Source organism: Hemitrygon akajei, chromosome 14, assembly GCF_048418815.1.
Source record: "Hemitrygon akajei chromosome 14, sHemAka1.3, whole genome shotgun sequence".
In the NCBI taxonomy this organism is placed as follows: Eukaryota; Metazoa; Chordata; class Chondrichthyes; order Myliobatiformes; family Dasyatidae; genus Hemitrygon; species Hemitrygon akajei.
Window position 1 is genome coordinate 49,300,932 of NC_133137.1, and position 12,789 is coordinate 49,313,720.

The 12,789-nt window shown below is 40.0% G+C and overlaps 1 protein-coding gene across 22 annotated transcripts in view; it reads left to right on the forward strand.

Moving 5' to 3' along the window:
* LOC140738555 (nuclear receptor subfamily 2 group C member 1-A-like) overlaps positions 1 to 12,789 on the forward strand; it is a 160,825-nt gene that overhangs the window by 89,692 nt on the left and 58,344 nt on the right. For all 22 annotated transcript variants that reach the window (XR_012101389.1, XM_073066010.1, XM_073066004.1 and 19 more), the window contains 5 exons: positions 3,117 to 3,296; positions 3,387 to 3,534; positions 6,321 to 6,414; positions 6,515 to 6,699; positions 8,791 to 8,965. Coding sequence is in view for 21 of the 22 variants with exons in the window: in XM_073066010.1 (XP_072922111.1) it covers positions 3,117 to 3,296; positions 3,387 to 3,534; positions 6,321 to 6,414; positions 6,515 to 6,699; positions 8,791 to 8,965 (782 nt within the window). In the remaining variant the exon portion in view is untranslated. The remainder of the gene's footprint in view (positions 1 to 3,116; positions 3,297 to 3,386; positions 3,535 to 6,320; positions 6,415 to 6,514; positions 6,700 to 8,790; positions 8,966 to 12,789) is intronic.

Sequence of the window (12,789 nt, forward strand, 5' to 3'; positions counted from 1 at the left end):
GACTCTGAGGCATATATTAGGATTTTAGAGAGACATATGTTGCCATCAAGGCGATGTCTCTTCCCAGGACGTCCATGCTTATTTCAGCAGGACAATGTTTGACCACATTCTGCACGGGCTACAACAGCGTGGCTTTGTAGACACAGTGCGTGTGCTTGACTGGCCTGCTGCCAGTCCAGATCTATCTCCTATTGAAAATGTATGGCACATCATGAAGAGGAGAATCAGACAACGGAGACCACGGACTGTTGAGCAGCTGAAGTCTTATATCGAGCAAGAATGGGCAAAATTTCCAGTTGCAAATCTACTACAATTAGTATCCTCAGTTCCAAAACGATTAAAAAGTGTTATTAAAAGGAAAGGTGATGTAACACAATGGTAAACATGCCTCTGTCCCAACTTTTGTTGAGTGTGTTGCAGCCATCAAATTCTAAATTTGTGTATATATACAAAATACAATTAAGTTGGTCAGTAAAACTATTGAAAATCTTTTCTTTGTACTTTTGTCAGTTAAATAAAGGTTCACATGAATTAACATCACAGATTTTTGTTTTTATTGCATTTTGGAAAATATCCCAACTTTTCTGGAAATGGGGTTTGTAGTTGTATTTTGTAGTATCTTTTGTTTCATTGAAAATTAGTGTAGTGCACACTGTAACATAAGTTTTGGAAAATGTGTTTATAATGTTATGTAACCTCGTAACCAGGTAACTTACCAGCAAAGATAGCGGGATCAGCTGAGTCGGATGCTACTATTTTCAAACGTTTTATTCAAAAAGGGGCACAAATGTATGGTTAATACAAATCATTCAGATCACATACATCGTCAAAACTCAATCTAAAACACCGGTGTAACAATAATCAATCAGAAATAAGCTCTATAGTTGTCTAGGGGTAATACTGAGTCCAATTGAAATATAAAGAGTCACTCAGAAGTTTGCAGGCTTTTCCCTTTTGGGAACCGCTGGGGTTTTCACGTTGTAGAGAGAGAGAGAGATGGTTTAGAAAGGATAAACACTTGCCCGTTGTCTTTACAGAGCAAATCCTTGGAATCAGGGGAGCAGGCTTCCCCATTGTTAGTTAAAAGCAGTCTTCCGTTGGTCCTAGCCACAGATTCAAAATTTGGAATCTAACGCATGTGGCTTCCTTCAAAATGTCTTCCTGCTCCCACGGGAATCGGTATCGTGCTTCCTTGGTGTCTCCTGGGTGCGTCTGAGGGTTGTCCCCCCCTCAGACCCTCCTTTATACTTCTTCACGGGATCGCAGGTGTCAATCAGGTTGCAGGTGATGCGATCTCTCTCTCAACCAGCCCACTTTGCCCGAGGGCTTTTCACGTGGTCTCCATGAGACAATAGTCAATGTCGCCTTTATTCTGCTTCTCGGGAGAACATGGTCTTCCGCACGTCTCTCTCTCTCTCTCTCCCATTTCCTGTGTCTATTCAGCACGTCTCTTTCTCTCTTGGGTCAGTTGACCCCCCCTTGACTAGGGCTCTTGCGATTCTCACAAAGGAGGGGGCCGAGGGCATAACAATAATATTCATTGGATATGGACATTAATAGTGCTGTTAGGATTTATTTTCCATTCCTAATTCCCTCTGAGCTGAGGAAGCAATTGAGAATTACCTACAAAGCAAAATCTATTTAATATATTGCAATAACGAGTCCAACTAAATTGAAGGATGTATAGAGTTGGGGGTGATGTATTAGCATGGATAGAGGATTGGTTAACTAATAGAAAGCAGAGAGTTGGGATCCATGGGTGCTGCTCTGGCTGGCAATCAGTGTGCCACAAGGTCTGTGCTGAGCCGCAATTGTTCATGATATAAGTTAACAGTCTGGAAGAGGGGACCAGGTGTAGTGTATCTAAGTTTGCTGATGATACTAAATTGAGTGGAAAGGCAAATTGTGCAGAAGATATGGAGAGTCTGCAGAGAGATATAGATAGGTTAAGTGAGTGGGATTTGCAAAGGGGTTTGGGAGTGCTTGTGCATGAATCACAAAAGGTTGGTTTGCAGGTGCAGCAGGCTATCAAGAAGGTAAATGGGATGATGGCCTTCATTGCAAGAGGGATTGAATTTAAGAGCAGGGAGGTTATGCTGCAACTGTACAGGGTACTGGTGAGGCCGCACCTGGAGTACTGCATGCAGTTTTGATTTCCTTACTTGAGGAAGGTTATATTGGCTTTGGAGGCAGTGCAGAAAAGGTTCTCCAGGTTAATTTCAAAGATGAGGTGTTTAGACTATAAGGAGAGGCTGAGTTGCCTGGGACTGTACTCAGACCCAGTGTTACAGTGTACACTGCACTAATTTTCAATGAAACTGGAATTCAGAAGAATGAGAGACGATCTTATGAAACGAATAGATAAGATAGAGGCAGGAAAGTTGTTTCCACTGATAGGGACATAGACTCAAGATTCGCTGGAGTAGATTTAGGATGGAGATGAGGAGGAACTACTTTTCCCAGAAGGTGGTGAATCTGTGGAATTCTCTGCGCAATGAAGCAGTGGAGGCTACCTCAGTAAATATATTTATATCAAGGTTAAATAGATTTTTGCATACGTAGGGGAATTTAAGGTTATGGGGAAAAGGCAGATAGGCCAGATTAGCCATGTTCTTATTGAATGGCAGAGCAAGCTTGACGGGCCAGATGACCTACTCTTGCTTCTATTTCTTGTGTTCTTATGATCGTTTAAAATGTTAATCTCCAGAAAAACTGATCACAAAGTAGAATAAATAATTTGTAATAATGGATTGTTCTTTTAAGATGAGGCAATATTTCTTCTGCGGGTCATGATTCTTTGGAGTGCTTTAACTTGTTAACTTTCATGGTGAAAACACCAAACGTATTTATGGCAGAAGCTGACAAACATTTCAACTATAAAGGAGTTGAGATGTAAAGGGGAGAGAGGAAAAATATTAAACACCAAACATTAAACAGTGAAGCAGGTTGAAGGAACAATTGGCTTAAAGCTGCTCTTGTTTCTTATTCTCTGTGCTTGTTAAATGCTGGAGTATTGTGAAATACTTCAGTATTTTTCATTGGTGATTGTAAGTTTATTTTGAAGAATCATTTCCATTTGTACCTAGTAGTTTATTTGATTTTCCCTAACCATTTAGGACGTCATTATGGGGCAGTGAGCTGTGAAGGCTGTAAAGGCTTCTTCAAGAGAAGTATAAGGAAGAACTTGGTGTATGTCTGCCGAGGGTCAAAGGACTGTGTGATTAACAAGCACCACAGAAACCGCTGCCAGTACTGTCGATTGCAGAGATGCCTAGCACTGGGAATGAAGCAAGATTGTAAGTGAAGGCCTGTACTTCCAGAAGATATCGTTGAGCCCATTCAGTAATTTAGTTGTAAAATGTTAACAGCATTTGCTTTCTCAATAGCTGTTCAGTGTGAACGGAAACCAATTGAAGTTTCTCGAGAGAAGTCCGCAAACTGCGCAGCTTCAACTGAAAAGATTTACATCAGGAAGGATTTGCGTAGTCCCTTGGCTGCAACACCGACCTTTGTAACAGACAAGGAAAGTGCAAGGTACCATTGTCAGTTAGAGGGTAATTTAAATTGGTAAATTGGTTTATTATTGTTATATGTACTGAGGTTCAATGGAAAACTTGTCTTGCATGCCATCCATACACATCATTTCATACCAATAGTGCATTGAGATATAGGCAGTCCCCGAGTTACGAACGTCCAACTTATGAACAACTCATACTTACGAACCAAGAGAGGAGAATACAGTCCGCCATTTTAAGTCGTTGCCTTTGACACTGTGTTGAGTGTGTAACTTTGTATTTGGCTTAAAGTTTTTCTTAGCAAGATTCACCCTAAACCCCCCCCCCCCCCCCCACTTTTACAGTCAGCACCGCCCCCACTTGTCCCATTTAACCTGTCTCAGTGCAGCGGACTTTAGGACCTGGGGAATTTAGTGTGGTGGTCTTTAGGACCTGGCGGAGCTCGGGACCCGCCACCCGCAGTGTTTCTGTTTCGTTGACGGAAAACGATCACGATTGAAAATAAAGTGGAAATAATGAAGCAAACAGAAAGAGGTGAAATACCATCGGTCATTGGAAAAGCGTTAGGCTACAGTCAGTCAACGATTGGAACAATTTTAAAGGATAAAATGAGAATAATGGAGCATATGAAAGGCCCTGCCTGATGAAAGCTACAATTATTACCAAGCAATGCAGGGGTTTAATTACTGGAATATATACATTTCTTAAGTGTTTTATATGCATAGAAAGGTAAAATATATGCTATATACTAAGACAAACATTTGACTAACTGATGCTAAATAATACCGGATGTACCTGTTCCAACTTACATACAAATTGGACTTAAAGGCGGACTCAGGAATAGAACGTGTTCATAACCCAGGGACTGTCTGTACTACAAGAATAAACAGTAACCATGCAGTAAGTGTTCCAGTTATAGAGAAAGCAGTACAAGTAGAAAATGAGGTATATATACCAAGTTGTATTGTGAAATCAAGAATCCATTTTATTGTACTAGGCAACCAACCAATAGTCTTACAACAACAAGACAGAAGGTGTCTTTGAATCTGGTGGTGTGTGTTTCACTCTTTCCTATCTTCTGCCTGATGGGAGATGGGAAAAGAGAGAATCTCCAATGTGGTGGGGTTGTTGATTATGCTGGCTGGTATAATGAGGCAGTATAAGCAGAGTCCATGGAGGGAAGGCTCCTTTCTGTGATGTGCTGAGCTGTGTTCACAACTCTGCAATGTGTGGTCACTTGCAGAGCAGTTGCCATGCCAAGCTGAGAAGCATCTGTATATAATGCTTTCTGTGGTGCATTGATTTAAAAGTTGGTGGGGGTCAAAGAAGAATGCCGAATTTCTTTGGCCTCCTGAGGAAGAGGAATCACTGGTGAACTTTCTTGGCCATGGTATAAACCTATTGGACCATAACAGGCTGTTTAATATAGGGAAAAAATGGAGTTGTAGCGCTAATCTGGTTTGAGTACCAAGAAAATCAAACTGACGTTGTACTTTCTCTCTAAAAATTTCAAAGTACATTTATGTTCAAAGTATGTGTTCAGTATGCAACCTTGAGATTTGTCTTCCCACAGACAGCCACGAAACAAAGAAAAAGCATGGAACCCATTCGAAGAAAGCATCAACCCCTTACATACAAAAAAGAACAAATCATGCTGCAAACAGCAAAAAAAAGTGAAGAAAACAGAAAATTAAACATTAAACCATAGAGACATTGAAACTGTTCAGTAGTCACAGAGCCAGTCCACAGTGATCAAAATCGCACAAAATAGCAATTTTTTAAACAAAGAGTAACCAGAAACCAGAGACACATATAACATGAACTGCAGTGTCTGATCAACAAACCAAGTCAATTAAACCTTGCCCAAGACCCAAAACTCCAGCACTAACCTCCTTTGGTATCATCGAGGGAGAGAGAGGGACCAGTTAAATGCAGGCACCTTCCTCCACGAGCACCGAGCAAAGGAAACCAATCAAACGCAGGCAGATGGCATTGAGCACCCACTCATCATCCACTTATGTCTTTGTTGATTTAAATCTTGCTCAATGCTTTAATTGGCGAGATTAAAGAGCTTGTGCCCCACTTCCAGGCTTCTTGGCCTCCAGGCTGCACACTCCACTCTAAACCTCACTGAATTCCCTTGGTGACAGCAAAGTGCCAAATCACTCAATTGGCCAGAAGACACATCATCAAAATGTAAATTCCAGGTTCCAATAGTAGCAGAATCATATTTGAGAGAAGAAGTAGTAAAAGAAGAAGAAAAAGTAGTTGTTTTGTGAACTGTCTGAAGGATGTCACCTTTGGTCACTTTGTTCCCTGGCACCATCTCAAGATTGCTTTCTTGCTGTTATTAATAAGATTGGTGATTGATTTTAAAAGATAATAATATTGTAGATTGTTCAACCTCTTTAGGGAAGCCATTTGTTAAGAAGTAAACTGTGTGGAGTTTTTCAGAAATTACGCTGTCTAAAATAACTAACTTTCTTCTGTTAATTTCCTTCCTGGTTTGTATACACCAAATTAATCTCAAATTGAAGCAAAATATAATCCTATTGGCAGTAAGCACAAAAAAAAATTACTCATATAAACTAGCTAATTTATTCAGAATACCCAACCACTCAGGTGCTGGGAAAGAAATACTGCAACTGAAAGGGATAGTGGTGCCATCAGTAAGAACAAATAATGATAATGTGATAATGCAATGGCATCTTACATTTAAAAAAGTATTAATAAATTGACTTGGGGGAGATAGAGAGGGAGTTTGTGCAAGTGCAAATGCTTTCAATTTTTTTTTGTTTCAACAAGATCTGGAGGCCTTCTAGAGCCAGGTATGCTGGTAAATATACAACAGCCATTGATGAAAACGGAGAGTGCTATGCTCCTCACATCTGAGAACAAGGTATAATATGGTCCAGTTTATTCTGCAGATTTCCATACTCTGCTGTAAATTCTACATTTGGATAAACATTTATTGATTACTGGTACTTTACTTATTTCAGGCTGAAACCTGTCAAGGTGATTTAAGCACTCTTGCAAATGTAGTCACATCACTTGCAAACCTGAGCAAGTCAAAGGATCTATCCCAAAGTAGTGCTGATTTGTCAGGCATCGATGCCTTAAGTAATGGTGATGGTTCTTTATCAGAAATGCAACAAGATGACCAGTCTGCCAGTGATATTACCAGGTAATTATTTTAAAAATATATGCATTAGAAGCAAGAGTAAACTATTCAGCCCTTGAGCTTGCTGCACCAAACAGTAAGTTGACTGATCTGATTCAAATCTCAACACCGTATTCTCACCTATCCACACAAATGTTTTGTCCCTTTTCTTCTTTTTTTAAAATAATTTTTATTCTTTTTTTCTACAAAAAAAATACAGCACATTCACAAAAACCATGACCTTAACAAAATCAAATTAAATATTGAGCAGCAAAAGGGAGAAAAATATAAAGGCAAAAGTAAACATACACAGCAGAGGTGCACCGCACCAAAAACCTCAGTCCTCACCCCGTAAGAAAGTCCAATACAGGGCCCCATATCCTCTCAAAGATGTCCCCTCTGTCCTCATTATATAGCCTCAGTCTCTCCAAATGTAAAGTATTTGCCAGTTCTCTCAGCCACAGATCGTATGTAGGCACAGAGTCCATTTTCCACATTTGCAGGATTAACTTCTTAGCAATCACCATCCCAAACAATATAGCCATTTTTCATACTTATTGGCTGATGAAAGGGAGTTTGTTGCTCCAAGGATGGCTATGATCGAGACCGCTTCCCACAAGCCTCAGAGAAACAGTGAAAAATATTTTTCCAGTATGTATAAAGCTTACAACATGACCAGAATGAATGTGACAAGTTACTGTTCTCAGATTTACATCTATTACGAACTGGTGAAACATCAGGGTAGAAGCTGTGCAACTTTTCTTTGGAATAATGGGGTCCATGTATTGTTTCAAACTGTATGAGTCTGTGTCTGACGTTGACTGAACGATCATGTATACTCTTTAAACACTCATCCCAGACCTCCTCTGTCAGTTCTATACCCAATTCATCCACCCATGCCTGTTTAAGACCTGCAGTATTCACCCGAGCTCCATTATGTAGGATCTGATAAAAATAGGATACGGCACTACGAGTAACCGGATCAAATTTATTTATTGCCTCCAGGGACTCATGTTTGTCTAAACCTTGGAAATTAGGTATATATTTCCTAACATAATCTTGAATTTGTAAATATCTAAAAAAAACTAGATGCAGGGATATTGTAAACTGCTTGTAACTGCACAAATGAGGCAAAGTTTCCATTAATATATAGGTCACCTACACTACAGATGCCACTCTGTTTCCAGGAATTGTCCCTTTTCTTAATAAGTATCTAAATACGTCTGCTTTAAAATATTCAGAGTTGCTTCGTCCATTTCCACTGACGAAGGCATCTTCAGAAACTCACAGTCTTTGAGAGGAAAACTTTCATCAGCACTGTCTTAAATGAGTGACTCCTAATTGTAGATTCTTCCACTGAAGGAAATATCCTACCCATATCCAACCTCTTGTGTGTTTCCTCTCTCTCTTTTCAAAGTTCTAGCAGATACGAGCATGGCTTGTCCAGCCTTTTCTTATGAGACAATCCAGCTATTCTAATAAACTTTACCTTAACTGCTCCTGATGTATTTACACCCTTCCATAAATAAGATGATCAATGTGATGCATAGTACTCCAATGCCTTATATAACTCAAGCATAAACTCTATACTTTTATGTCAAATGTCCCTCATAGTACACGACATAAGTCTGTTAGCTTTATAAATTACTGATTATCAAAAACACTGCAACAATAAGCACACTTTTATTGTGGACAGTTGTAAAATCTTTTAAACTACGGTATATGTATAGTTTTGATCAATTACTTTTTCTTGATAATTTGGTAATCTGCTGGAAAAATTCAATCTGTGCCTTTGTGGTTATCTTGTTTGGAGATGGTTGTGTAACATTGTACAACCTATGGTTCACAAAAGCACTTTGCAAGGTGAAACTAAAGTAGTAAAAAAAAGAACAGTCTGGCATCATTCAAAATTATGCTGCTGAGATATAGACTTCCTAATTTCAAAGTTTATCTTGTAGCATTGGAGTGTAACCCACTTCAATCAGTTGATTTCTTTATTTGTTCTGCATCTACATCACTGCATTATTGACCTTTTGACAATTGTTATGCAGAAGTAAGCCAGCCAGTGTTAGATGGATAAAATATGTCTGCATTTTCTGACCTTTGGTATTTCAGAGCATTTGATACACTTGCAAAAGCACTAAATCCTGCAGAAGGATCAGCTGTTCAGAACTCAGCAGAGTGCATGGATACTTCGGGCACCAATATCCAGCTAATCAGTGGAGAGCAGTCCCTTCCTATTGTTGAGATTGAGGGTCCTCTTCTCAGTGATGTGCATGTTTCTTTCAAGGTATGATAATGTCCATTGTTTGTTCAAATTATGGGACCTTTAGATTCTTCATCATTGCATTGTTTGTATTGTTTCTTATAAAACGTTTGGCAGGGCATCTTTCATTGTCAATTTGTGGATTTTCAACAGGCATTATATGCCAGGCACACTGAACTCCAGAGAGAGCATCCAGAAAATTGGCTTCCACTGCCTTCTGTGGCAGAGCATTCCATAGATCCACAACTCTCTGGGTGAAAAAGTTGTTTCCTGAACTCCGTTCTAAATGGCCTACCCCTTATTCTTAAACGGTGGCCTCTGGTTCTAGGCTCCCCCAACATCAGGAACATGTTTCCTGCCTCTAGCATGTCCAATCCCTTATTAATCTTATATGTTTCAATCAGATCCCCTCTCATCCTTCTAAATTCCAGTGTATACAAGCCCAGTTGCTCCAATCTTTCAACATATGACAGTCCCGCCATCCCGGGAATTAACCTCGTGAACCTATGCTGCACTCCCTCAAAAGCAATGTCCTTCCTCAAATTTGGAGACCAAAACTGAACACAATACTCCAGGTGTGGTCTCACCAGGGCCCTGTACAACTGCAGAAGGACCTCTTTGCTCCTTTACTCAACTCCCCTTGTTATGAAGACCAACGTGCCATTGCTTTCTTCACTGCCTGCTGTACCTGCATGCTTACTTTCAGTGACTGATGTGCAAGAATACTTAGATCTCGTTATACTTCCTCTTTTCCTAACTTGACACCATTCAGATAGTAATCTGCCTTCCTGTTCTTGCCACCAAAGTGGATAACCTCACATTTATTCACATTAAACTGCATCTGCCCACTCACCCGACCTGTCCAAGTCACCCTGCACTCTCCTAACATCTTCCTCATATTTCACACTGCCACCCAGCTTTGTGTCATCTGCAAATTTGCTAATGTTACTTTTAATTCCTTCATCTAAATCATTAATGTATATTGTAAATAGCTGCGGTCCCAGCACCGACCCTAGTCGCTGCCTGCCATTCTGAAAAGGACCCGTTAATCCCTACTCTTCATTTCCTGTCTGCCAACCAATTTTTTATCCATGTTTGTACTCTACCCCCAATACCATGTGCTCTAATTTTGCCCACAAATCTCCTGTGTGGGACCTTATCAAAGGCTTTTTGTAAGTCCAGGTACACTACATCCACTGGTTCTCCTTTGTCCATTTTTATAGTTACATTCTCAAAGAAGTCCAGAAAATTAGTCAAGCATGATTTCCCCTTCATAAATCCATGTTGACTCAGACTGATCCTGTTACTGCTATCCAAATGTGCCACTATCACTTACTTTGTTCATTATAAACATGGTTAGCAAGATAATGTAATTGAGGTGGTCAGGAAGTTTTAAAAATATGTTATGTTTTAATCAACAATGATAGAAACCAGTATTTTTAATGGAAAAGGGAAAGGTAGGAATGAGAATTAATGGAATATGGCAAGTTGCCGGGGTGGGGGGGGGGGGTGGTCTGGGGTGCTGAAGGGGTTGAGCAACAGCAATAGGAGGATAGGGGAGAGAAGGAGAGTTGGGGAGTATGTAGCAAGAGAAATGGAGAATGAGAAGGACAAAAGAATTGGGGCTTAGTAAATTTTTATCAGTTTATTTGATTGCCCTATCTCCTCCCATCCTCCTTCCCTTCCTGCTTCAATTTTGGAAATAGTTGTCAAAAGTGAATAGTTGATCTGATTATGGTGCATTATCCTCATTTAGGCTCTTTACATCTGATACCAAGCTGCATTTTTAACCTTCTAAAGTTATTACCAGAACCTCTCAGCCATGTTGTCCCAGCCCAGTTACCTGCTTTACAACAGGCTTTGCAGCTCTTCTGTCCACTTGTATCTCAGTTGCTCCACTAGTTTCTCCTTATTAGAGATTATAGACCAATGGGTAAGCCCAATCAGCCCATACCCAGGTATGACCACCTGCAGACTGTGGACTATTTGGGGTAAACCTTTAGTTAAATGATAAGAATGATGCAAGCTTGCCAAAGTATAATAGCTTTCAAAGAATTTTTCTATCTTTGTGTATCTTTTTATGTTAAGATCTCTGGATGCCATACCACACATTATAGGCAATTAAATACTTTTGTACTATATTTGTATCTAGTGTTAAATTGCAACCCTTAATGTCCTAATGAATTAACTAGATAAAAAAATCAGCATTATTGGGTGAAAAATTGGTCAGGTACCATCCCTGTCCTTGTACCTTTCACACCAAAAACAGCTGGGTACAGTTCCTATGCATGCCAGCTGATTGAGAGAGGCATCACTGATTTAAAGAACACACACAAATTGCTGGAGAAGCTCAGCAGGCCAGACATCTATGGAAAAGAGTAAACAGTCGATGTTTTGGGCTGAAACCTTTCATCGGGACTAGAAAGAAAGGGGAGAAGTCATCTTCAGGGTAGACATCCCTCGAAGAGATTTCACAGCAGTAGTGGTATCACAAACACGAGAAATTCTGCAAATGCTGCCTGGCCTGCTGAGTTCCTCCAGCATTTTGTGTGTGTTGCTTTGGATTTCCAGCTGCTGTAGAATTTCTCGTGGCACAGGAATGTGAAGCAACACTTGCAGGTTGCTCCCAACACATCCTCAGATTATGTTGGTTGGTTGTTAATGCATATGACATATTTCACTAAGTTTTGATGTACGTGTGATTAATTGTGGATTATGCCAAGATTGGGACCGTAGTGAATAGTGAGGAAGGCTATCAAAGCTTGTAGTGGGATCAGGACCACTGGAAAAGTGAGCTGAAAAAATGGCAAATGGAATCTTATGCAGGCAAGTGTGAAACAAACTAAGGTAAATCTTGCACGATGAGCGATAGTGCACTGAGGAGTGCGGTAGAACAGGGATCTGGGAATACAGATCCATAATTCCTTATAAGCAGTGTCACAGGTAGATAGGGTCATAAAGAGAGCTCTTGGCACTTCGGCCTTCATAAATCAAACAATTGAATATAGGAGTTGGGATGTTGAAATCATTGAGGCCTAATTTCAAAGACTCGTTTTGATCAAAGGTTCAATGATTAATCTTATTATCAAAGTATATATGCAGAATACAACTCTGAAATTTGTCTTCTCCAGATCACCATAAAATGCAGAAAACCATAGAAGTAGTTGAAAGAAAGACATCCATTCCCCCCACACGGAAAGAAAAAGAAACAAAAACTTGCAAATCCCAACCCTTCCTCGCACAAAAACTTTACAGACCACCCAAACTCCTAGCCCACCAATTGGCAACAAGAAAGAATGAGAAAGAACAAGAATAGAACTAAAAGAGGTTAATATGAACAACAATCCAATTGATAAAATCTCAGAATTTTGATAACGTCTCCCAGGACAGCGACTCGTCTCCAAGGGCAGCAACACTCCAGTTCTAGTCATCTACCTATAGGAGAGATATTAATAAAATTGAAAGAGTGCAGAGAGAATTTTTAGAAGTGTTATCAGGATTTGAGGGCCTGAGTTATAGGAAAAGGTTAAGTAGGTTATGACTTTATTTTGTAGCGCATAGGAGAATGGGAGAGATTTGATAGAGGTATACAAAATATGAAGGCATTGATAGGGTAAATGCAAACGAGCTTTTTCCACTGAGGATGGGTGAGACTGGAACTTGAGGTCATGGGTTAAGGGTGAAAGATGATGTGTTCAAGAAGAATGTGAGGTGGGAATCTTTACTCAGAGAGTGGAATGAGCCACCAGTGGAAGTGGTAAAAAGAAGCTGGTTCAATTTCAATATTTAAGAGAAATCGGCTAGGTACATGGGTGGGAGGGGTTTGAAGGGCTATGCCCAGATGTATG